The sequence below is a fragment of the Alosa sapidissima genome, chromosome 3 (assembly GCF_018492685.1).
Source record: "Alosa sapidissima isolate fAloSap1 chromosome 3, fAloSap1.pri, whole genome shotgun sequence".
NCBI lineage: Eukaryota > Metazoa > Chordata > Actinopteri > Clupeiformes > Clupeidae > Alosa > Alosa sapidissima.
The window spans coordinates 11,220,512-11,247,682 of NC_055959.1; the positions used below are offsets into that span (position 1 = coordinate 11,220,512).

Genomic DNA, 27,171 nt, shown 5'->3' on the forward strand with positions numbered 1-27,171 from the left:
CAAGGTGGTAGATAGAGACTAATAATTATGCTGTTTTTTGGACACACTTAAATAACCAAAAAGGAATCAAAGAGGCTACCTTTGATGATGTCATTACTTTTTACATATTTTTGCAAATCAAATCTGACTAGCTTCTATCTGTATTCTTCTTTAAGTCTTCTGTAAATAACTTTTGTACACTAGAGAAACTTTTGATATGTTCATACTCTTCTGCAGAGGCACTTTAGCAGATAAAAGTGTGACGTAACGCTCATTTTTTGGTCTGTTGTCTTTTCCCACTGGTTTGATGTGACCTGCCCCCTAGTAGCGTAGCCAAAGATCTTTGTCACACACTGACCCTTTTGTCATCTCTCAAATTTGAAAATTTCTCAACTGAATGGAGCCAACACTAGCCATTGATAGCTATCATGCAAAGTGGGTTTGGATAGAGGACTGTCGTCTCATGTTTGCCCATGGTGTTTAATGGAGTGCTAACTGTTTTGAGTGTACTGTGTGTGTGTGTGTGGGGGGGGGCGGGGTGTTGTAATCAGATTCTGCCATGACTGGTGCTTCCTGCTCAGATGAGTCATTATGTCACACCTGTCTTGAGTATGACTACAGATTCAAAGATGTCAAAAATGTAAACCAATCAATACAGCTTTGCAATTGCTATCTGCCGTTCTTAAATGCAATGACTGTTGCATTAAGCACTGTCTGAGTGCAGACATAAACCATAGACACATCCACCTGAAAGATACCTTTGACCTTTAAAGTAACCGTTATCGTGTTCTCCAGAGGAAATATAGACACATCCACATTATTGTACTCACGAGTGTCTGCAAAAGGCAGATGACATTTGCAGATGTAGTGATAGTTTGACCTTTCAAAATAATCCAGTACATCCAATTTGGAATGACATTTTATTATTAATAATAATAAAATACAGTTTCCACTATGGACTGTGGGCCATGTGTATCTCTGTAACTCAAAACAGAAATGATTAAAACATATATTATGAATAAAAGAATACACACACAGACACACACACACACACACACACATATATATATATATATATATATATATATATATATGAAAAAAATGGGCGATATTGAAGTAATGGTTTGAATACCATGTGCTAAATGATTAAGTTCTGATGACATCAGATTGATGTTTTATATATTGTTGTTTATCTATGGAGAAATTGGGAAGAGGTATTGAGAATACAAATGTTTGTAAATGTGTTTGCTACCATGGAACATTTTACACCCGTCACACACATGCACAACCCACACCCACAAAACCAAATAAAATAAAGCTTCTCTTTTTCAGTTCCTCAAAAGTAATCTGCAGTCATTATAAAAGTCTGTGGAACCCCTAGTCCTCTCTCTTTTGTCAGAGCAACATCTTAAAATGGTGAGTTGACATGATGATATGCTTTAGCATTTATTTGGTAATACAAAAATGTAGCATTAAGCATTGTTTTGGTAAAAGTTCCAGAAGCAACTGCACTTAAATTCAGTAATGTATGCCTACTACAGCAGATGGGAATGTAAGTGTTTGCCTGATTAAGACTATGGCTGTGTTCCAATTTGCATACTTCTGTACTTACACTAGTGATGCAGGAGTGCACAGCCTTGAACAACCGGGTATGCGAGTGCAAGGAGGGCCTATTAGATATTGCACAGAAGTGAGTACAGAAGGTATTGTACAGAAGTGTGCAAATTGGAACACAGCCTATATCTTTGTTTGGATTTTCACATGTTTTATTAATGTAAAATGTAGTTACAGACCACTTGTGTAAAATACATGTTTGCTCTCAGTGTGATATTCTAGTTATGTCTCCTCCACAGCCTCCCCACACACTGGCACCAGTGGTTGTCTGTGCCCTGTTGGTCAGCGTCACTTCAGAGCCACACACCTTCCGGCACAGGGACCCTATGAGCAGGAAGATGCTGATTTGCGACCGATGTCCCGCAGGCTTCTACATGAAGGCTCCCTGCACCCCCAACAGGCAGACCATCTGTGCACCCTGCCCTCTCAACCACTTCACCCAATTCCACAACTACCTGCCCAAGTGTCTGTACTGCTCCACGTTCTGCAGTGAGCACCAGGTGGTGAAGCAGGAGTGCACGGCCTTCAACGACCGGGTGTGCGAGTGCCAGGAGGGCTATTACAAGCGCGCTGATTTCTGTGTGAAGCACAGGGACTGTCCCCCTGGAGAGGGCGTCAAACAGAGAGGTAAGCAGTGGTCCAATGTAAACCATCCAGGCAGCACATGATCTGTGTTCTCATTCAAATTTCAGGGAAGTGAACCATTTTACTCTATATGTGCTCCTGCAAACAACACATCCACAAATGTCTTCATGTCTTTGGCCATGGTGGTAACATTTCTCTCGGAATATCTTCAACAGGTAGCGCCATGCGGAACACAGTGTGTGACACCTGTGAGCTTGGCACATTCTCTCCAGAGAGATCCTCCACTGCAGTCTGTGTCCATCACACCGACTGTGCAGCCCGTGGGCTTAGAGTAGCCTTAAAAGGTTCTCAATGGCATGACAACATTTGCATGTCATGTCAAGAGCAGAGGGACCAAGGTAAAGAAAAATTTTTAGTCACACACATAAAATGTCCAACATAAAAATGATAAAAGCTGAATGTCTAAATGCAGTAAATATATTGTTCCAATACCATATATGCAACTTAAAGGTGCTCTAAGCGATGCTGGGTAACGTCACTTCTGTTGACTTTCAAACAAAACAGAGAGCAAGCTCGCTACTTCCTCCCCCTCTCTCCCGTGCTGCTCCCATGCAATTGAAACTCTCCTAAACGCGCATCTCGTCTGTGATTTGCTGGAACAGTTTGTTACGTTTTTATGGGGTAGGTTTGCCCAGGTTGTTTTTGTTGCTGTTTTTGAAGCCTGGGCTGTCCACAGAGATGTCCACGTTTTTTTACAGTGAATTCAGGACACAGACAGCTAGCGGTTGGTTAGGTGATGTTTGCAGTAAGTGACATTAAATGTTTTAGCCTAAAAAATGCGTGGCATCGCTTAGAGCACCTTTAAATAAACAAAAAATTATTGATGATGTGTCTTATAGCTCCATCTTATATACTATACAGTTATTGTAATTTTCTGTTGTTGTGTTATATATATATATATATATATGGCTGCACAGCCTGACCAATGCACTGATGGTGAAATGGCTGTGTGTGACTGTGTGACAGGCCCACTGGCTCCACTCAGGCGAATCCTCTCGGCCTTCTTCAGCCATGAGAAGCTACGGCTTGGGAAGATGAGGAAGTTGGCCAGGGTCCACATGGGCCTGAGAGTGGAGACCAAGCAGCCTGCAGGCGAAGAACGGTCCCCGTCCTCGAAGCGCTCTGGTCTGCTGGCGGCCATCGACAAGTGGGCCAAGGAGCAGCCGGAGCCCAGACTCAGGCAGCTGGTCAACACCCTGAGAGGAGAGATGTACAACGTGGGCCGCGAGCTGGAGAGGAAGATCAGTGAGATAGACGAGCAGATGAAGCACTGTGAGCTTGAGAACAAAATCGCCACACAGAACCAGCATCAAGGCACACACATGAAAGACCAAAGGAAAAATGACATTTATTAACATTTATCATAAGAGGAGAACAAAAATGTAGCATTTTGTATTGCACATACAGTACTTTCAACTTTCATAAATAAATGTGTTTTTTACAACAACACCTTTAAAATTCCTATAAGTATGTCAATAAACTTTTTTACTTTTTCTATGGGTGAGTCGAGTGGAGTCTCACTGAGTTCTATCCAGAAGTTCATTTAAGAAGAGGTAATCCAGTGTAACAGTCTCGTCTTGCTCATAAAGCACATTCCTTGTGGTTGTATCTGGTTAGAATTGGAGATCAGGCAAGGAGCGGGAGACGAGACAAAATAAATAAGAAACACAACAATGCCCTCCCAGTCTACGTGATTAGCTTCACAGTCATTAATCAAACCGCACTTCCACTGGTTCCATATGGCTCTCCTGCAGAGATGCACAAATCCACAATTAGGCAGAAGTGAACCATGAAGATCACACCTACCACTGAACAAGCAGTACCACCCAGGCTTCCCCCAGTGACTAGGGTTATGACTAAACCCAACTGAAATGTTTATGAGTGCCCAGTTATGTGTGGGTTTCCTATGGAGGAGCCAATGCCTTCCTGATGATGGGAACCATGGGATGGCTGCTGTGGGCCATTAGTGTGTTCTCACTGCTGTTAGTTTCCTATAGACCTTTTCAACAAGAAAAACAAAAACAATGCTTGAACGTTGTATTTTGTTCCCAATCTACTTACGCTTCATTAAGATAACATATGGAATGTTAAAACGAAAGCCTTGCGGGAACAAATGATAATGGAACTAAGTATAAGTATATATACTCTTTTGATCCCGTGAGGGAAATTTGGTCTCTGCATTTATCCCAATCCCTGAATTAGTGAAACACACTCAGCACACACTAATCCCAGCGCAGTGAGCTGCCTGCTACAACAGCAGCGCTTGGGGAGCAGTGAGGGGTTAGGTGCCTTGCTCAAGGGAACTTCAGCCACTCCTACTGGTCGGGGTTCAAACCGGCAACCCTCCGGTTACAAGTCTGAAGCGCTAACCAGTAGGCCATGGCTGCCCCAACTATCTTCAAACGGTCAATAGAGAGAGTATGACTGGTGTTAGTCCACACATCTTTAAATGGGGTACTGTCTCTCTGCATGTTTATTTGCATGTGGCTTTGTGCATGTGTGTGAGTTGGTATATGAATTTGTATAGAGGTGGGCGGAATAGCATGTCAGTTATGTGTTCAGTAAGATTATGTGTAGACTGATAGACTGAGAATTTGCATGAGAGGTATGTTTTGAGGTATGTTTTGAGGTACACTGTATGCTTTGAGGTACACTGTATGTTTTGAGGCACGAAGCCCTGATGTTACAGTATGTATGCAGCTTCATGCTCGGGACACACTGGGAGAAAAGGGAACCCAAGAAAAACCAAACCAACACAAAAGCAGAACCTGACCTTAAGGCTTAATGCAAGTTATCCACACAGACGTGCTTCAGATAGTGACCCCTATTAACACTGCTCAAACAACACTGCTGAAAGGCGTCAGAGGAAGACAGTGGAAGCACTGGAAAGGCCAAACTAACACTTAACACTATTATAGTATTAAAATAGTATTAAAATCTTGTCGTGGGTCTAAAACATCTAGTAGTTAGCCAAATCCATTCAAAATAATCAAAGGTGTTGCAGCAAATGCTGTATATTTTCAGTGTATTCTTGACTTTGAATGGAATTTCACACTCTTTGAGTATGTGTTTTTAAGGAGGCCAATGTTTATTTCTTTGCTTTTTGGAAATTCCACTTGAAGCAAACAGTGAAGTAGAATTTCCCAAAGACACGGTAAGCCTGAAATAAATGCACGCTGGATGACCTCCTGAGGCACGCACAAACTCAAGCTTGTGTGCCTTGATCGGAGACTTCCTCGGCTCCGCTTATGAGGTGCCACGCTCACGTGCTGAGAGACGTATGCACTGTATACGGTGAGTCAGTAAGGGGGAAAGTCACTTTTAGCATCTGCTCACAGAATAACTTGCAGGGACACAAACAAACGATCAAATGACTCACTGTATGCACTCACTGAGTCACATAGAAGGAGTGTCCTCTCTTGAAGCTATTCCTGGTGTCCTTTGAACTTGGATACAGGCAGCTCACAGTGTCATACACTACCCGAGCGGCTTAAAAAGCACCTCCCCATCCCTTTTATGATGATCCACAGAACAGGACCGAGCCACCGCAGGAAGGTTTGTGTGGATCCCATGTTTGATTGATAGTGGATGAAGGTGGTTGCAAAGCTGAGCTACATAAGTTAGTGACACGCATACTCACATCCAAGGCATGATTCATAATACAATAAACACATCTTCTCTTGTATCCTCAGTGTATTGATATCATATTGATAATATCAGCAAGTATACTGACAATGCTAAAGACTAAAATGCTAGAGAAGCAGTGGGACCATTTGTTTGCGCAGAGCCTGAGAGTCCAATGGGAGTAGGTCCCTGGTCACTCTACTGCCATAGATGTCTACCAGATGCTTGAGAGCAAATCCAGGACAGACTGTTCAACCCACCAATTCACCTGACGCCATGCCAGACAAGTGCAGAATGCATTATGGAAAGACAGAGAGTGGGCAGGCCACAGACATAAAATAAAGAAAGGCCTTAATGTTTTGACTGGAAGCGACAGGGACAGCTTGAAGAAATTACAAGAACAGCAAGGTTCAGGTCATATATAAAATAGGGCTTTGGAAAGGCTTTCAACTCTCTCTCTCTCTCTCTCTCTTGCTCTCTAAGTCGCATTATATTTTACTATTTAGTCTCGTAAAACTACCGACTCGATGTTCGCTCACGAGGCTGTCTGTTTCCATCACATTTCCCCGAAAATTGGAAATACACTGTTCCTAAGTGTTTGTGTGTTGGTGAGTCCTTGGAGTGATTGGATGTTGAGGAGGGGAAGTGCCAACAGTTTTATTTTTATTCACAGGACTTTCCAAAACTAAATTGAGGTATCATGTGAGGTCCAAAAAAAGGACACAGGTCAGATTTGGTGTGTTGTCACTCTCTTGATCAAAGAGTGAAACCGATTCATAAGACTGTGGCATCGGCTCTGGTTGTCACTAAGGCTGAAGTTTTGAAAATTTTCCAGTTCAGTGAAAGAGCCTCAGATGTCTAGCCAATTTTCACACAGACATGCAGCAGCACTGGGACAAAGCACATGTCACACATCGAAAAAGTAACATTTTCCAGCTTTCCGTCTCGGAAAATGTAATTGAACTCAAACAAAATTAATCCTCACTATTCTCTTATTCATAAATAAGCAGAGTGTGGAAAAAGAGGTCTCTCCCAACGTCAGGTAGAACTCTTCCCCTCTCAAGAGGGCACCTGTTGAGTCAGAGGGTGACGGACAGAGACCCAAACATGGGTGTGAGGTTGACCTGTCCATATGCCAGAGAAAAAATACAAAGTGTCATTCATACAATCACTAAAATCTCTCCACTTGATCTCAATACAAATATCAAATGTCAGTCAGTCATTTAGAACATTGCTGACCACCAGTAAATAATATGGACTTGTCCATTATCCATAATATCTTCCTGAACATAATAACTTTTCCTCCTGCATTTCAGTGAAAGAATATCATCCATTTTGTATGCATTTCCCGTTATGTAATGATTTATCACTGTGTTTTTGTAGTAAATTCACAAAAGGCTATATTTTTAAATGACATGTAATATCAGTTAAAGTTGAATACCATGTGTTTTAAAATATAGAATCGTAAAACATACAGTAGGAATAAACAAATTGCTCCTCTGAGAGTTTCTCCTCAGTACCACAATTTGTCTGAGCTGCTGCTGAGCTCAAATGGTTTCGTCTACTTCTCGTTCCAAAGTAAATGCAACATAAATATGTACTGCCATCTAGTGGGTAGGATTTGCCGTCAGTAATGACAATGTAGGCTTTAACAGTGCAAGATGTAGTATTTTTTAATGCCCTACTACAACTAAAAGCATATCATTACAGAGTGTTGATGTTGGGTGTTGGTTAAAGATATATGTAGGTGTTTTGATAAATATATATACCTATATAGAAGTACATACAGATGCAGCTAAAATTGTTGGTACCCTTCTGCAAACAAAAGAAAAGAACTCAATTTTTCTTTTAAATACTTTGACACACAAATGTTGCGCAAGGTTGAACAAACTTTAGAGGCAATCACTTAAAAAATGCTTTCTGTAGCTTTGAATCAGACATCTGTCAACAGATAGTTTTGACCACTCTTTCTGTGCAAACTGCTCCAGATGTCTCAAGTCCATCTGCTGATTGCATGATTTAGTCCTTTCCTGAGATGTTTAAAGAGTTTTCGGTCTGGACTTAAGAAGCCCATTTTCAGAATAGTCCGCCGTTGCTTACTTGATCATTCTTGGATGCTCTATCTTTGGGTCATTATCCTGTTGGCGCGAGTCCATTACCTGCGACTGGCACTGCACTCTCTGACATTGGGCTGCATGTTTCGTTCCAGGATGCCTTCTAGTCTTGAGATTTCATTGTGCCCTGCACAGATTAAAGGCACAGATTCCATTTTTTCATCTGTGAACACAGAACTGATGTGACTTGCCAAAACATCTCTGTCTCATCCGTCCAAAGGACATCTCTCCAGAAGGATTTGACAATATGCATTTTAGCCAATTCCTGTCTGGCTATTTTTTTGGTTTTCCTTTCAACAATTGAGTCCTCCAAGGAGCTCAGTGTTGTCCAAAAAGTGACCGATGGTGTGATCAGACACCCTGACCTTGGAGTTTTTCTTGGATGTTTTCTTTGGCTCATCGCTCTTTTCCTCTTTGCAACTAGTCACAGGAATGTCAAGCTGCTTGGAGATAGACTTCATTATGCTTGTCTATAATTTCCTTTCTGATCACAATGGTACCAAACTGAAGAGTAACTACTTTTCTCCATTTAGATGAGATGAATGAATAACATCACTTTAATCCAATAATGTATCATATTCTTAGGGTTACCAACAAATCCGTACGGGCCATTTTAGAATATATACTTAAAATAATTTACTAATGATCTCTTTTCAAACTTCCTTTGATTTACTCTCTATTGCATACCAAAGGCATGCAGTTATACAAGAAAATGGCTTTGAATTTCATCACTTTTAGAGACAAGATGAAACATTCTTTCAATATTCGTAAGGGTGCCAACAAATTCAGCCAGGATTGTGAATAGCAGAGGAAATGAAGACTAAAGAGACAATAATTCCAATACTTCGCCCAGAAAATATCAAAATGTTTCGATGACAGGTGGAGAGCAGCTGGTTCCATTAGGAGAAAGTAGCACCACACTACAGAAAAGGTCTGTCCTGCAGTCCAAGCATCTGTGGAAGATATTTACAGAGGGCACCCTGAAAAATATAAGCTCAGTGGTTGAAATGTGGGTGCAGGTGTCAATCTGCAATCTGGAGAGCTACTGTAGTGTATCCTTAAAACTCTGCTCTTGGAGTGTTGCAAAAAGGCATTGTTTCAGCCAGGGGTGCTGCTAGAACTTTACATTAAAACACAGGATTATATGTTATAATCCCCAAGGTAAAAACACATTCAGAAGCCCCTACTCAAATTAACTTTAAAAAAAGCACGCTAACCACAAATCTGCCAACCAATGATTACAAACACAAGACAAATGGCCCATCCAACAGCAGTATATAGTATGGGGCATGTCATTGGGGTTATCAAGTGGGCATCCTCATTCACCGATGTTTCGTTAAGTTAGGCCCATGACACCTCATGAAGGCTTAACAGTGAAACCAGCGTCCTAGAGACACTCCCCTCCATGCTGCCACCATATTACCACATTGAAATATCCAATACCCAACATACTCTTAACCAGCCTAGGTATGGTCTAGGTTGGCTAGGTTGGTCCGTCCCGTTGATGTGGACTGAACCATAACCATAAAAACCCTAGCCAACCACCATCAACCTAGGCACAGTCCGTCACAAACACAAAACAAATGAGCCAGTTAGCTTACGCCCCATGTTGCCACCACATTACCACAATATAATAGAATATAAATAGAAAATGTGGGCCTATGACAGAAAATAATTATAGTATTAATTATATTAATAATAGCCTACTCTCTGTCAGTGCTGGGCCCTTAGAGCACCCCCCTGCGGCTCCCCTGATTTTAGCAGATCAACATTAAATCCTATCAATAAAGCCAAATGTTCCGAAGGTGACCATTCCTCAAAACAGCACAGTGTAGGCCTACATCTAACACAGGTAATGCCACAAGCCTACACCATCCCAATCATTGCCTAATCCTTCAGAGAATCTGTGACATACAGTGAAAGACACCATGCCATGAAGCTATGTTTGATGAAAAATGTTACCAAGAAGAATGAGACACTTTATTCTCCTACGCAACCCTAAAAACGGTTTTGCATTCCCCTTTCAAGTATAGGATATTTGTGGAATACAGAACTACAATGACAGAATGCAGCACGTAGGCCTAATAAGAACCAATACTGATAGATTTCGTCAGGGCAGTAGGCCTAATTAACTCAGCTGTGTGATTTCAGACGAAAGCCAGCAGATGTCACTGTCTGAACATTCCCATTGCCATTCAGTGTTGGAGATTCAGTGACTCAGGGTCGCCTTGTCTCCTGATATGCGCTGCGGCGGATGTCCTTTGGAGGGCTCGCGTTATCACTGGCTCGGTGAGGCGAGGGTTTGAATGAGGAGGGTGTGTGAGTCTTCCGGGCGGTTCATTCTCGCGAGGTGAGCCTACAATACTACCGAAGCTTAATCGGGGGATTCCTTCTCTCGGTCTCCGGTTATCACTCAATACATGATTTTCCTCGTCGAATTCATCATAAGCCGACTGAAAGAAGGACATGCTACGCGACAAACGTGGATATATAATACCGACATCGCAGGGGGAGGGAGACATGTAAAGTGTCCGAAGCGGCACCTGATACCGATTGAACGAACACTAGGGGAATAGCCTACCTCCACATTCTACTCCGTTATATGTTTGTTCATCTCCAGAGCGCATTGTCTTTCAGTCAAGTCAGGATAATCTTCATGTGGATATAATTACCGACAACGAAGTCCAGGATGACTGAGGAAATATCAGATGTTCCCAAAGAACTGCTTGGTAAGCGTTCGTATAAACATTTTTGTAGCACGTCTCCGGACATGGTTGAATAATCCTAGGCTACTATTTCTACTTAAACTGTTGTGAAATTGCTGTAGTCATTTTCAAGAAGTTTCCGTATATCTTGAAAAATGAATCTTCAGTTATTGCCAGATTTGCTCAATGCGTGCGCGCTATGGGCAGCTTACAAATGTCTGCTGACTGATCTATCTGAAACTGTCTTTGTTGCATATTAAGCATTCGTCTCTCTGTAAAGTAGGGAGTATAGTCTATCTCGAAAACTACAAATATCGTGTCTATATGGCATGCTATCGCTAGTGTTTACAGTCCGTTTCATCACATTAACGTTATCCTATAGCCTACTAATTCCCCCCATTGTGTTATTGAGACTTAGGTCGTGTAGCGCCATGGGACGGGTTTGACAGCAGTTCATACTCTTACAGCGTTAAAAATGCTGATAGGAAGCCACGGACGGCTTGAGAACAATACACATTAGCGGTGCGTAAGTCATAGCAGTACAGTTCAACATAGTGTAACTGAATTTTCTTTTTCCTTTCTTGTGCTATGTTGAGGAAAATGCTTAATTACACTTAGTTTTAGTAGGTCCATCGAAACCTTATATTAATGATTTGATTTGAAAGTTAATTTTAAAGTCTGTCATTTCGTGTCTCAGTGAATCCATCTATGTATTAGATTCATACGCGCATCAAAACGCAGCTGTCTAGACCTTTATCACATTGTAGGCTTGTGAATCCCATTAGATTGATGAACCTCTGAATTGCTCTCAACCTCTGAAAATTGGCCACATTTTGACCTGTCCAGTGTTCAGAAATGCTTTTACTGTAGGTATGGGCATGGGCGGATTATGAACTTTCGGGCCCCTGGGCCCAGATGTATAAAGGCCCCCCACTAATTGTCGTATATGTGGGAAGGAGGGGGGATTTGTTTGATGTGATTTCCTGTATTCTGGTGGATTTTGGGCATGGCCAATACTAAATTCAATCAGATTCATAGCCTACATCCTGATTTGTTGATATTGAGGCAATGATTCCATGCAAAGGCTTGGGCTTCAGGGCCCCCTGACACCTTGGGCCCCTGGGCCCAGTAGGCCCGTGCAGTAATCCATCCCTCCTGGGTATGGGATGAAATAGGAAGAGGTGATGGTTGGAAGACTAGTCTGAAATCCCCTCTGCAACCATTGCTCATGCCATGACTCGTCTATGTTGAGTAGGACAGGGAAGAGGTTTTACCTCACTCAACAGACTCTGGGATAGTCCACTGTGTGTATCTGCAGACCCTTGGGACCTTGCACCTCATTCAGCCATCGTGGTGATTAATACTGTGACACTCATGGCCTCCATATACTCTAGGATAGTCCACTGTATGTATCCATCCACAGATTCTCTATGTCTGAGGGACCTTGCGGCTCATTCAGCCATTGTGATGATTAATACTGTGACACTCCTGGCAGTGGGATGCACCTCATGCATCAGGCACACTAAAAACCCCAGAGACACTCCTGGCTGCCTCGCCAACCGCCTTGTGGCAGAGTCTCTCTCCACACAGGTGCAGCGGAGAGGTTGACAGAGGGTCTCATTTGCAATGCAAGCGCTGGAGTTCTGACAAAGCGCAATTAGCACCAGAGCGCCAGAGCACGGCTCCGCTGTAGGATGGGGAAGAGAAAGTGGATGCTTTGTTTGTCTGGCCGGCCACAGAGGTCTGCCCACTTGCAGCAGAGCAGAGGAGCTTTGTTTGGAGACAGCTTAGAGGATGCATGCAGGACAGCACACCTGGGCTGTGTGTGTGTGTGTGTGTGTGTGTGAGAGAGAGAGAGTAGCATGAACGAGCTAAGCAGCATGAACAACTTTGTCTTTGTCTGCTGACATGGAGCCTTCTCATACGCAGATGAGAGATGCCATTTACAGCTGAAAAGTCAGCTGTTTTCATAGGGTGTCTTAGTGGTCAAACGCCTGCTTGGGGGAGGGGGGGGGGGGCAGCAGAGGACCTTTGCATGTGGGCCTCATGTGGCCCAGGAAGCCTTTGTTGCTTTATGAGTGACATGACCCACTTTGGGGTGAAGCCAGTCCTATACTTCCAGACAGAACTTCAAGAAAGGGGTGTGAAATCAATGTGAGGGGTGGAACCGGGGGCTAATATGACGGGGTGGTGGCACCAATCTTCTAGCCATGAGCTGAATGCTAATGCTCCTCTTGGAGAGGCAAACTCTCAAATGACAGAAAGCTGGCTTTAAAAACTGATCCACAAGGACTGGCTGAAATGAGGAAATTAATTAATGTTTGTCAGTATTGCCATTATTAATTAACACACTAGAATGAACAGCATATGGTAAATGATCAAACTCATTTTTAGTGTAACTGAACATCTGATGAGAGTGTCACTTCAGGGACATTTTCAACAGGATCAGCTATTAGTGCAGTGAATATTTGCACCAGGGATGCATTCCCTACATGAAATGCCAGTATCTCTCTCTCCCTCCCTCTCTCTCTCTTTGTGTGTGTATAGTGTCTGTGCCTGTATTTCAGTGTTTGTCAACATGTACTTGTGTGCGTGTGCATTTAAGTGTCTTATAGGGGTATACAATGTATTTTGAATGCCTGATGTCTGCAGCTGAGTTGCATACCCAGAGATGGAAGGAGAGAGAAAGACCGTCTGTGGACGCAGCTGCAGAGCAATTGCTCATTTCAAGTTGATTCACTCTCTTTCTACTCCTCTCCCGTCCTCAGAGAGCATAAAGGATGCGGTGGGGAGGAAGATCAAACTGTCCGTGAAGAAGAGGGTTAAACTGGAGATCAAAGGGGACAAGGTGGAGAACAGAGTCCTGGTAAGTCACTTGTCTCCTTCCTCTCTCCTTTTGCTCAGAGTCAGTTGCGCCGCGCAGCGCAGCGCACCGCACCGCACCGCACCGTCTCCCTGTGACTCTGTGCTTATGCCTGGTGATCTCTTTGTTCCTCATCTTTCTCCACGGGTAGTTTTCATCTCGCTTTCATCCATCATTTCTGCCCCCCCCCCCACCCCCAACCCCCTGTAGGCTCACATGAAGGCAAAAGTGATGGTGGTGGAAGTGATGGCCGTTGAATCACTCTTCCCCCATGAGCCTGTTTGTGCTGTAGACTGTTGTTGGGGTCACAGAGGCTTGTAATGGTCTGGAAATCTGACTGATGGCACAGTTAACGTGCTTACCCAGCAAGAGCATCCTCACACTTCATGCCTGTAGCATTGTTTTTATCTGAGTGGTCTGAGATGGTTAGGCCTTTCTTGATGATTCCTGTGCTTGTCTATGAATAAAGGTAGTGCAAAGACGACAGCAAGCAAAGGCAAATTCAGACCAGCTATTCCTTGTGTAGTCACTCAGGCTTCAGCTTGATTACAAGTGTCACTTAATCATGTGTTCATGATGACCATTGATATAGCCATTGTTAGGGATGACAGTGGAATAACTGCACCCCATCCAGATGTTATCATCACTTTAAGTGCTTTTAGATGTGCTAAGCAGTAATTGCTAATAGTTGTTCTACTGTCTGGATTATTACATTTAATCAAGCCAACATGTCTATAAAGTGTTTGCGTAGTCTGTATTTATTTATGGGAACAAAGCACACGCATATCAAAGAAATGGTCAGAGCGAAATTGACATTCACAACAAATGATTGCCACAATCTCAAGCCAATATTTATTCCCACATATTTTACATGAGAGGACAGCAGCTGGTGTGTAATTTCCTGTTCTTTTGTAGCATAGTCACACCCAGTCCACACTATCAGAGGAATCCTCAGCAGGCCCTGCAGAGTCAACATTGCATTTGATTGCTGCTGGGAATAGGTAAGGTGTGTGGGGTGTGTGGGAAGTGTGTGGGGGGGTGTTGTGTTGCTTATTCACTCACAATGCTGGGCTTTGGAAGGAATCAAGGATACTCAAAATCTCTCACCGGAGCACTTTCTGAGCCAGTGCTGCTCCGATCCTGCTTGCTCTGCGTTTGTAAGAAGTCTCCCGTTCAGGCAGCTGAGTTGGCTAAATGTAATTAAAAACCTGCTTGACCTCGCTGTCACTGAATGCCATTCTTCTGTTACTTCATATCAGCACACTAGTGAGCCCCGTAACAGTGATGGAACCCCAGTGATAATAATAAGGACAGAACTGACCTGTGTGTGTGTGTGTGTATGTGTGTATGTCATGTGATTGACAGGCCTGTGCTACGACAGGAGTGCTAAAGAGGTCAGTGGGTGAGGAGCTTCCTCTCACTCCCTCATGATGTCATAATGCTGCTCATAAACAGAGAGTAGCCAGAGCTTACAGCTAACAGATTTATAATAATTTTACTGTATTGGGTCGAAGAACACATCAACAGATGGTGTTGACTTGAGCCCCTTGAAATATCTGTAGTAGCAGCTGAACGGACTCCTTTTAAGTGGACCAGGGCTGAGTTTTCCACACTTCTGATTGATTGTATATGGTCAGGCCTCCCACTCGGAGACTGGAGTGCTTTTACATGCTGGGGCTTGTGTCACTGAAGCAGAACAAACCCTGCTGTGTGTAGGAGGGACTCTCAGACAGCACAAAAAAAGAAAAGTGGCAAAATTATCCTTGGAATTTCCCTGGAGTTGACACAGAATTCCATGAGTGGGACTCTCTGACCATAGGAGTACTATGCTCGCCGGGGTCCTCGGCTTGAAAGGCCGAACAAACAAATGGCAACCGAGTGTTTGTTGTTTCAGAGGTGGAGAGAATCATTTGGGAGGAAGTGATAAAAAAGAGCAAGGAAACATCTGAGATCTGGATCCCCCACTGGAACCCCCATATTTGAATCCTCCTCTTGGTTCCCATCTCATGTCACTATCCTGCTGCATCAGTTTTAGCTATAAAATGAAATGGTCTCTCTGGAGACTCCTGTTTGTATTCTCTTTCTTCAGTGGCACATTGACAGGCCATAGCCTCGAATTCAGGTCGCAGCAATCCCTGATCCAGATGATCTTCCATATGGGCCAACTCTGCATGTAGCCTGCATTTAATTAGCTAATTTAAACAATTGATTGGCTTGAGACTGCTGTCCACTGTTTCCGAAGAACAAAATGGGGCTAATGGATGGGCTAGCATTAAAGCTGGCCAAGCCTTCTTGTCTTGGAGGTGTGCCCTCTGCACTTGCTTTTTGTATTATTAAAATGCTATGGGTGGGATACTCTAGCCAGCAGGTTTTTCATTCTAATAGCCACCACAACTGTAGATTCTCTATTAAATTCCACGGCAATTGAAGTTAAGATTAAATGCTAGCATTAGTAACATATTTTAGTTGATATGAATTTATATGTCTATACTGGGCTTGTGTAAGGAGCTGGGGTTTGTGGGAAGACACAGTATGAGCTATTGTCATGAGCTGTCTTTTAAGACATTGGGCCTACTACTTAAAGAAAGCTGAAGTGACAGCTGTCATTTTTCTTGTTTTGAAGGCACCCCAGTGTGCTAATTTTCATTCCAGGACAGGTTGATCATAGGGTGCTGCTATTTGTAATGAAACCACATTGCATTGTTTCTTTCCCATCCTAGAATAGGTTGAGCTGCACACATTGAGCAGTTACTAACAGAAAGTTAAATTTATTTGAAGCAATATTTAGAAAAAGTAAGGATTATATATACTTATACTTGTTATATTATTGATATTGTGTTCTACAGATGATTGAACCCATAGTTCCTGCACTGCTCGACAGCATGTGTTAAATAAAATAGTCTGTCTCTTCTTACTTAGTGTCTGGCGTATTCGGAAGGCAATGCCTTAATAACCACTAATCACTCTCTGACAGAGCAAGCTTCTCTAAGCACCTACAATAAAACTCAAACAAACCCCTAAGCCGAGGCAAGCATGGATGTCTTCAGTAGGACATGGAAAGATGAAATGTGTTCTTGTTGGTTGCCTAAAGCCCTTTCGGACGCAGATATCAGGGAAACAGATGTTTTAATAACTCCACTCCATCAGCAAGGCATCCCCTGGGACCAGGCCTGGGAGGAGACGCGGGGAGACGCCGGATTATGGCGGCTGGTGTGTGGGGGGGTGTCTGCCAGAGGAAAGCCCTGCGCTGCCTTTCATTAACAGTCAGCCCCTGCTGTCTGTACCGCTGCAGGTTCCACGAAACAGACACATGGAGAGAGTGAATCAGACCTGGAAAGAAAGACTGAGCCGCAAAGACGGAGGAAGGGATGCATCTCGCCTCAGATCCCCTTCTTTTCACTTAGAGTTGTATTTGTTTGTGTTTTTGTACACTAATAGGGGTGCTGGTTGTGATTAATGGCCAGCCAGTGATTATTCTGTACAAGCTTAGCCTGTCTGGTTGTCCAATTTATCAAGGCAACCCAACCCAGGACAAATGGCTTTTATAATACATCATAAGAGCTGGCACATTATTCAATAAAAGTGAAATGGAATGGAGATTGAACTTGGAATGGAGAATAAATGAGAGATTTATGCAACTCAATCCTGATATTAGCCTGCATTTTTAACATTAACAGTGTTGTTACACATTGTTGAAATTCTGTGGAAAAACATAGCATCAGATGTTTGCTGCGCTTTCGACAAAGACCCACCCAGTGGTGCTTCCTTGACAGAGGACAAAACATAGATTGGGCTTTTCTTGTTCAATGTATTTTTCTCTACTCTGTAGTCCACTGGCTCATTATATGTCCATGCCTGCAGGGGTGTTATGTTTGTGTATATGTCAGTGTGTGACAGGGGGTGGGGAGGGGGGGTCTCTTGTGTGTTGGGCTCTCCGCTTCCGACCTCGGCCTGTCTTGACTTGATGGCATAGATTCCAGAGGCATGCAGACAGGGCCAACCAGCGGTCTTGTGCTTAGGATCACCTACCCGCACATCCCAGGACCCCTCACCTGTCCGTGTGTGCTGTGATAGCCTGCCAGTCTCTTCAGCTGCCCTGCATCATGTGTGTCACAGGGTCATTGTGAGGGTGTCCCAATGCCAAACATACGCCTAGAGAAGTGGAGGCCGTTGCTGGTTGGTGTGATAAGACTGTCCGGTTTTTATATCAGGCAGAGAGGATGTGTGTAGAGGGACACTGGGTTGCTGGCTGAGCCACTGACATGGAGTTAGTGGTCATGCTTAAAGGAAGTATCACTGGTGGCAATCTGTCATTTGTCACATGAATAAGTGCTGAAAAGACATTACAGTTCAGACAGTATGGCAATGTCACAAGCAGATTGGTTACTAATAAATGTCTGTTTAAATGTTATGAAGGCCTGTGTTCTCTCCTGCAACAGCAGCAATGATTCTTAACTGCAGAATGGCAATACTCAGAGTGTTCCAAGGATCAGAACAATTGATAATATCAATTTTCAGTGTAAGTGAGAAGTCTAAAGTAAGTGAAGTTTCACTTTCTCACCACTCATTATTTAATCACATGTGCATGGCTGTCACCTCCGTTATTGTGGGTGGACTAGCCATAGCAGTTACTGTAATTTGCATAAACCAACAGATTTATGAGACATTATGCTGAACCTAATCGTTATTTCAATCAGTTACCCCTGGGGAGATGGTTTGTTTGCTTAGTCAAATTATAGCGTTGTATCCAATTAAAATTCAAATCCTCTTACAATTAGCACTTGCAGATAGCTTGTAATGATCTCTGATTTAGACATGTTACTTTAGCAACAGGAGGTTAGGCTTGAACAGAGACGGGGCTGGACCAACTGTTCCTATGAGCTGGCCGTTGGTGTGGGTGTGGTTCAGGTCTAGGCTGGGTTTCCCTCCCCACGCAGAGCTCAGCCTCATACCCATTCACCTCTAATAAGCTCCCCTGGGGGGGTGGAGCAGTGTCTACAGCAAACACACATGCACATATGCATTCATTTGGATTTCGGCTTCCAAAGAGGTAGCTTCCTTCTCTAGATTCACTCCACACTCAAGATCTCTAGTGTGATCTCACTTTGAATTTGAATTCACTGTTTGAATTTGATCCTTCCAGTTATGCCACAAGTGTTGTGCCTGAAGAGAACCGTACATGGATTTGATCACTGTTGTAAATTGCTGGATGCAGCAACACCAGTAGTAAGGTCCCAAATATTCAGACATATCCGTGTGATATTTACCTCTGGGAAGGACATAATCATTTTGGTTTGGTTTGTTTGTCTATCCGTCTCAGCGGAATTATACAAAAGCTACTGGCTTGTTTTTGTAATGAAACTTGGAAAGGTGGGGCATGGGCCAAGGAAAGACCCATTAGCATTTTGGTGCAGATATGACTCATGGGGCGCCTAGAGTAATTCAGTTTCACTTTCACCGATGATGCAAGGCACAGTGCTCAGCCTCGTTAGAGTTCTGAGCTCTCCGAGTGCCCTTCTAGTTAAATGTGTGTTGGTGGATGCAGTAAGCTCATTGACATGAAGGAGGTCTGTGATTTGTACTGATTCATCACACCGGTTAAAAAGTAAAGACAAGACATTAAACCAATAAGGAACATACTGTGAACCTCAGTGATTATGACACAAAGACAGGTTAACTTCTCAAGTTTATTATTGATCTAATCCTTGGCTCATCACATGCTTTAGTAAATTATTTTAAAAAGGAAATCTCAAAAGGAAATCTCATTTGCTAATTGCTTAGAAAAGGAATTCTCGTTTATTTGTCTACACATTTCATAAGGGCTTGGCTGCTGCTCTTACCATGGAAACACACCTCATGTTTCTCTCCTTTCATCTATGACTCCAGGGAGTGCACTAGTAAAGGATTTTTTGATCAGGCAGCTCACATCTCCCTCTTTCTAGTCTGTACATCCCTATTTCCCAAGTATTTACTTCTCTTGACTGTTCAAGACGTGGATACACTGGAATTCACTAGCAGCAAAATGTCATTTTTTTCATGAAATATTTATTGTTCTTCTGCAGTTACAGCTGTAGTAAGAGATGGCATGCAATTAACTTAACATGTTCACTCTTTATATATCCTGTTTAAGAGCTAAAATAAGGAAGACTAGAAATAAAACTAATTCTGAAGCACATACCACAGCATTACCAGCAACACAGAGGGTGGTACATTTCCAGAAAATATTCAGCTCTCCAGGAGAGGAATAAAATCATGTTTCTGTGTTATCAGGAGTTTCCATGATGTAAAATCACAGCCTGGGCTCAGACTGAAGTTTAGCCTCCCTGTGTTTGAGAGAAGTGCACACAAATGTGAGCCAGTACACACACACACACACACACAGTTTTTCCAGTCTGAGTCATGGTGAGTTTTAAGCTCATGGTGATTATTCAGTGCCCTGGTAGGTGGTGATTCTGAACATTAAATCCTTCTTCAAGAGGTTGTTCTTTTCTTGTCCCCAGTTTTTATCCAGCCACTGTTCTTTGGTAAAACAAGCTTCACAGATCATCACATTCTAAACCATACAATAAACATATTTGATACAAAATGGGCTGTTATTATTTTGGAATAACGTTAATGTTTAAAGAAAGTACAATCTCCAGCTCCCAAGACTCCTCTCCCTAGTATGGTAATGTTTTGTAAACATGTAGATAGTCAAAGATCTCCATTGTGTCTCCATTCAGTCTCTGGCAAGCCTTTATCTACTCTCTCAGTATCCTCCCTTCTGATGTAGTGGCCTCCTAGCCGTGCCGCGCACCTTTCTGCTGGGCGTGTAGAGACTCTCAGGCGCGTGCAGTAACACTTGCCCAGAATGAAGAGAGCAGCTTGTAGGGTTTAATTGGGTAGCAGAGCAGGGCACTGGGGGTTTGTTCCTCCTGCTCGAATATGTTTATCAAATCTGGTGTGTGCTGGCTCTCTAGATCTGTCTTCATCTGTCTGTCTGTGTGTTGGTGACACAATGACGCAATGACACTGACACCCCCCCCCCCCCCTCTCCTCTCTCTCTCTCTCTCTCTCTCTCTCTCTTTCCTCTCTCCCCCCCCCCCAGAGCAGTGAAAGGGTCCAGGGTCAGTAGAATGATATGCAGACATACTGAGGCAGCAGCACTGCTGAATGTGGTGTGCTTTTCTGTCACAGTGGTTGACTACTGTTCATAATAATTTAATGAACCCCTGTTTGTTCTATTGCCCGTCAACACTAGTGGAGAAAAGATTTGCTGTCTATGAACCGAATGGAGAGCTTGACAAAGCACAGTTTACACATCACTTGATAAGCTATGGATTTATTAAGATTTGTTTAGCCTGTAAATTTTGAGATTATGTTTTACCTCCAGAACTTTTTGCAATACATCTTTATTACGAGAGAGGTCAACATTGCTGCCCGTCATGTAAACCTTTGCCCCTTTATGAATTATTTTATTGATTCCCACGTACCATAAGCGCCAGTCTTTGTCTTTATTATGTATGGCTTGTCAGAAACCATGTTTCTGTGGAAGTGGGAGCTAAGCAGTAATACATTTAGAGGTCCATTCAGAAGACATGTAAAACATGCATGGCTGGAGTCCTTACATGACTGTCTTTTACAAGCCCTGGAACATGAATGGCTGCAGACAGTTTTGTGTGTGTCAGACTGGTCGTCTGCCTGAGGGAAATGCGCTCCTCTGTCATCTCTGCGAAGGTTGGGGCAATGCCAGGTAGGTGTGTGTGTGTGTGTGTGTGTGTCTGTCTGTGTGTGTGTAAGCAGTGAGGCAGGCCTATGTGGAGACACCTGTTCTGTTCATGTGTTTGGACCTGCCAGAGATGTCTGGATATGGGAAGAGTATTTGGTTTAGTGTGTGAGAATGCTCTTCTCTTCTTTTCATGTATGTATAGCAAGGCAAGTCAGAAGATTGTAATTCTTGGTTATGTATGAAAAGGTGTGTTTATTTCATGAAAACTATTCGATTGTGTACAACTAAGGACCTTTTGTTTCTCTCTACACTTCAAGATGAACTCCAAAAGCTGGCATCTTGTAGCTCCCGGTGATCACACCAACAGTCTTTATCTGAAAGAAAGTGACTGATGGGCTGAGGTCAGCACAATAGAGACAGCCATGACTGGGCAGCAGCGTGCGACCTGCTGATCCCCCTCTGGCAGGCTCTCGGCTGTGACGGACTGACATCACTGGCTTAGTGGTAGAGCAATCTAGAGCGTCGCTATTGTTGTGTGCAGGGGCTGAAAAGGACTAGTGCTTACATGAAAGCCGCGCACAAGTTGGCAAACACTTCTCAGTGAAACGTAACCAGAAATTCTTGTCTTTGTTTTTGTACACACACACATACATATGTATATGTAGTGTACATCAATATCAGGACACTAATTGAGAATGACTTATTGCAGTGGCAGATAATCTGATTTTAATATCTAATTTGTTGGAGTCCCCCCAGATTTGCGTTTCCTTGTTTTTGCTTCTCTGTGCAGCGGGTGAGTGTTGGCCTGTCTCTGGCTGTGTGGAGCTGCAGCAGTGGAAGCTGCCTCTTATCCTGTCATCTGTGCCATGTGAACGGTTGCGAGGGCAGGGGAGCGGGAGCAAGGGAAGCTGGTCTGGGTGCGGCCCGTGGCGCTGTGTGGTGTGCCAGCCTGCAGATGAAAGCGCATGTGTGTTGTGTGTTTTGTGTGTTGTGTGCTCTCTGAAGTGGCCACTGATTGCTTGGGGTGGGGGGGGGGGGGAGAGAGTCCTGTGAGTCCTGCGAGTCCTGCAGCTGATGTTTATCATCAGCCTCCCAGCCGGCGTTTCCCAGTCTCTTCTCCCAGGGAAGCGTGCGAGGCTGCACCATTACTGGTCTTAAACTAGCGTGCTGCAGCTATGGGTCAGATCAATCCTCCTCCCATCAATGGGATGGGTGCTAGCCTTTAGATTAGCATGTTAAACCGTCATAGGGTAGGAGTCCTAATTTCAAAGAGTCCCCTATAGTTTAATGAAAAATGTTTAGTACAGGAAGAAATGTTTGATTTTAGTTGTGATAAATGTTGCAAATGTCCATTTTAAACATCTAATCGTATCCATTGGAGTAGGAGTAAAGGGTTGTTGTATTTGGTCAGTGTTATACACATTGTTCTGCTTCATTGAGTAGCAATATGTTAACCTGAAATTCGGATTGTGCTAAAACTCCACCCTGGCCATTAATGACCAGTCCAGATTTTTGTGGCATATGCCAGCCTGTCTAATCTCCTGAGCTCATAAATAAATCTCCCCCTGAGCCCAGACACAGAGGCAGGCAAATTGAAATGAAATTTGGAGTGGGTTTGTGGCGGAGCAAAAGCCGTTTATGCGATATTCCGCACGTTGAGATTAGCCTCTACATTATCAGGGCTGCCGGCGCTCATCTCATAGGACCTGCCCTAGAAGACATTAGCTCTTCAGGAAACGGTGCCATCCATCAGAGTGATCAGGGATATGATGGCACACTTACGTGTGTACAGTACAGCACAGCTGTGCGCCGTCTATTAGTATGTTCCTCATCCTCATCCTGTTCTTAGTAAGAGGGCACTGCAGTGGGCTGTGAGGCTGTGAGTTTTGGCAGCGGGCCAAACTCTACCGTGTGTGTGTGTGTGCGTGCATGCATGTGTGGGTGTGTGGGTGTGTGTGTGCGCACCAATAGCTGTTAAAAGGGAGGGGGGCATGTGGATGTGTCATGGATGGAAGCACCAGGCAATGGGAAAATCCATCTGCAAAAACCCCCTATTGTTACGAGCCTGTGTTTGTGTGTGTGTGTGTGTGTGTGTGTGTGTGTGTGTGTGTGAGTGTAGGGAGGCTGGCTCCTTTGTCTAGGCCTATGGTTAGACTGACATGCTTGGCTCTTGATAAGTAAGGCCCCTTTGGAAATGGAGCGGGAGGCAAAATGCTCAGTTTTATCAGCAAGTGCTTGAAAATGTACTGAAACTGACATATTAAAGAAACAGAGCTTTCGTATGATTTCTGAAAGCTTGTTTGCAGTAAGCAATTATCAGCACTAGTGTAGAGGCACTAGCATATCCCCATAACCTTTGGTGACATACGTGTTTTCAGCTCAGCTGCAGTGGCTCTAGAACCCTATAGTGTTTGCGGAGGCCGCAGTATAGCAGAGGAAGCCGCTGCTGAGGCAGAATGCTGTCCACCACGCTGCTCGGTTAAGCTGCCGCGTCAGCAAGAGGCTACTGCCGTGCCGCCGTAGGGGAAGAGACCATCTCCATCACTGACACTTCAGGGAGGGGCAGTGTCACCAGTGCTCACGGTCAGTTGGCTTTATCCTGCCTGGCCACACCTCAACACTTACACTCAGAGTGTGTTTGATCCTCGTAGCCGCGTTTTTATCAGTGCACGTGCCAGCCGTGAGAGAAGACAGTCCCGCAGTCTGGTCTAAGAATAGACTCCGTCCGCTACCCTTACTTTCTCCATATTGAAATTTTGAATTCTTTTTTGTTCACATTCATATTTGTGGTAGAGATACTTCATTGGCTTGTGCTGGAATGCCTGCCAGCACCCTGATTTGGGAGTTGAATGTATTGCCATTGGATTTGGACCACAATCTCCACAGCTATGAGCATTGTCTTTTTGTCAGCTAGTTTGAAAAGGATGTCGCAGAGCTCTAATTTGTTTCCCTGCAGGGGCTTATTTAGCTGCTATGAATATCTTGCAACTGTTAACGCCATCTTTTACGCCTACAGGCCTTTGTGCTGTAATTGTGCAATTGCTTGTGTTATATTTGGTGGTGAGAGTAAAGGAAATGAGAGGCTGTCTTTAAGGGAAATGAGTGGTATGTGCTGCGTTGGAGTCTCGATGAATGGGAAAATTAATAGGAATTATGTATGCATGCATACTCAGAGGAACACGTGGCTGGCTTTCCTCAGATGCTGCCTAGAAGACAGATGTAATGTCACTCCCATGAGTGTGTGACTATCTGCTGTTTAAACGCACATGAACTGATGGAGCATTGTGGTGTGGTGAAATGGTCATAGAAGTAATGACTGCACTAATTGCGATTGTCTCTCATTGCACAGCTAGTCAAATTGCCCCGCTAATATCATGCCATTTATTATGCATAGCCCTACATCAACCATCAACAACAACAACAACAATCAGCAACGTGTTTACTTGTCTGACTGTTTGTTATGTTTCATGAAGAGCGTTCATTCTGCTGTCGTTTGTCTCCCCGAAACAAAGGTGTGTGTGTGTGTGTGTGTGTGTGTGTGTGTGTGTGTGTGTGTGGAGGGGTGTAAGACACCGAGGCGAGGCGCATCCGTCTGGATCCTGCGTGTGACGTTAGTCACAGCTGCCCCCCTGCGTAAGTAGGTTAATGTGCAGCAGTGCCGCGAGCAGCCGAGACGAGGGAGCACCAGCGAGATGCACGGCACAGGAGGAGCAGAGCTCTGTCAGAGCTCCAGGGGAGAGGCAGGCACGGTACGGCACAGAAGGGGGGGAGGGGGTCCCCCAAACAGGCCCGCGTCACTGCCTTCCCTCTCTCTCTGGACTGGTCTCTGGAGTCAGTGACTGTGCTCTCTGGACACAGGGTGGGGCGTGTATGCTTACGTGGTGTTTAAGATTTTCAGGAACTGGTTTTAGAATACGCTGTTTATTTAGCTCATTTTGTTAATCGTGGTCATGGTAGCCAGAATGAGTCATCCTGGTCAGTCATGTGTCTTGCCCCAAATCTCAGCAGCGGTTGAGGAGTAGACGTGCGCATGAGAACGGCATATGGGCAGAGACAAGTGGAGAGCGAATTGTGGAGGCTCTAAGTAAGTACTGTAAGTGAGAAGGACATATGGGCAGACATGTTGTGTGCCTGCCTCACCACGCACGCAGGCTCGGGCCAGTCACTACTGGCCTGACGGATGGGTGTGCTGCACTGCCCGAGGGCGAAGGTCACATCCTCCCGCTCTCGCCTTCCCCGTCACTGCCCCGAGGGCGCCCGAGAACACCGCAGAGCGGCCTCGTCATTCCTCCGTCGTCGTTTGCGTAACGGCACGACGGAAGAGCAGTGCTCAAACCCTTGGGTGATCACTAGGCTTGAACGTCAAGCACCACACAACCTAATCTCCCGTCAGCGGAACAGACAGAGTGTAATTAAACAGAGTTGGACATGGTTGGAATGGTTCCCCCCTCCAAGGTATTGATTTGTGAGTTCTACATACATAAAGCTGTAATGCAGACCATTACAGAGATGCCCAATGGTCTCCGTCCTTTCTTGTGTAATTTGTTTGAGAGAGGCCTGACAGGAGATTATGAAAATAAAGTGCTAGAGCAATTAAACCTCAGCGCTGTTCTTGCAGCCACAGTGTTTGATTAATCCAACCTCAATGCAGATGGGACGTTTTCTGTATATTGTTTTAATATTCCACAGCCTTGATCATATTTCCATTTTTATCTAATTTCGCTTTCTCTTAAATTCAGTGATTCAGCATTAATAAGTAATTAGATGAATTAATAAAATCCGTGCACTGTGCAGTAATTCGTCACAGATTGGGTCACCCACAGCTGACTTGATGGATGGTAGTGGAAAGGAATCGCTTGACAGACAGACCCTGGTGAGACAGATCTGAGTCAGTCAAGTGAAGGGAAGGCTGTACATCAGAACACGGGGTCTCTTGGTTCCAGGTCAGTGGTTTGGCAAAAGCAGCATGAGGTGAGCTGGTGTCTCTGTGCTCCCTTTGCTGCAAGCTGTCCCTCCTGACAGGACCCTCAGCTGAACTGCAACACTATCCCACAATATGGCCGTCAGAGCTCAGCCCAGAGGGGAATAGCCGTGAAAGCGAGAAACACAAACCGCACTGGTCGTCACAAAATGTGACCGATCAATCTGATGACCCCTGTTTTTTTTGTTTTTTTTTTCATTTATTGATTTATCATTGCAATTCAGGAAAGCAGAAAATTGTTTCCGCTCCCAAGTTTAATCTTTGCAGGATTTAGGGCATTTTGTATTCTGTCCCATGTCCTAGCATGTCATTGCCATAGCCATCAGCAGACTGCCCGACTGATCCAACACCGACATGGAAGAGTGCAGGCCTGACGGTGGGAGTGGGAATGAGGTGCAGAGTGAGGGTAGGAGGCTGTACTGCCCGACAGATAGACAGACAGATGGGCCTTTGCATTGCCAACCGAGTCACACACACACACACACACACACACACACACAGAGAGAGACACACACACACACACAAAGAGAGAGACACACACACAGGGACAGACAGAGACAAACTCTCACACACACACACACACACACACATAGACAGACAGACACACACAGAGAAAAAACACACACACACACACTTCATTATTTTATGCACTCGTTTTTCCTAATGTCATCGCTCCAGTCCATTCACTTGTATGCGCTAGTCTTTGTTCTTCCTCTGATGAGGTTAAGGATGGCTTGGTCAGTTGGGCTGTGCAGGCAAGCCAACATGGTAGTATCAGAGCATGCTCCACTGCTGCCATCTGGAGATGCTGGGACGTGATTGGCTAAGGGAGGGCTCATGCAGGCACTGGGAGACGTGGTTGGCTCAGGGCTTTCGGTGGTGGCTTGATATGCTGCTGGTGCATAACTGTATCAGGAAGTTCAGATTTAATCCTTAGC

The 27,171-nt window shown here is 44.3% G+C and overlaps 2 protein-coding genes across 8 annotated transcripts in view; both read left to right on the plus strand.

The window, feature by feature from the left end:
* The first annotated feature begins 1,346 nt into the window (after window positions 1-1,346).
* Window positions 1,347-3,685, plus strand: LOC121705245 (tumor necrosis factor receptor superfamily member 11B-like). Of its 2 annotated transcripts, none has more exons than XM_042086122.1 (4): window positions 1,347-1,395; window positions 1,833-2,220; window positions 2,394-2,576; window positions 3,205-3,685. In XM_042086122.1, exons 1-4 carry the CDS (start codon window positions 1,393-1,395, stop codon window positions 3,591-3,593), a joined length of 963 nt encoding a protein of 320 aa, XP_041942056.1. In that variant the 5' UTR covers window positions 1,347-1,392; the 3' UTR covers window positions 3,594-3,685. The 2 variants fall into 2 exon arrangements, with proteins under 2 accessions (XP_041942056.1, XP_041942055.1); XM_042086121.1 differs by lacking the exon at window positions 1,347-1,395 and adding an exon at window positions 1,616-1,669.
* A 6,506-nt stretch (window positions 3,686-10,191) lies between these two features.
* LOC121705541 (F-actin-uncapping protein LRRC16A-like) overlaps window positions 10,192-27,171 on the plus strand; it is a 66,294-nt gene continuing 49,314 nt past the window's right edge. For all 6 annotated transcript variants that reach the window (XM_042086568.1, XM_042086574.1, XM_042086571.1 and 3 more), the window contains exons 1-2: window positions 10,192-10,705; window positions 13,450-13,547. In XM_042086568.1, the coding sequence (XP_041942502.1) occupies window positions 10,666-10,705; window positions 13,450-13,547 (138 nt within the window). In that variant the 5' untranslated portion in view covers window positions 10,192-10,665. The remainder of the gene's footprint in view (window positions 10,706-13,449; window positions 13,548-27,171) is intronic.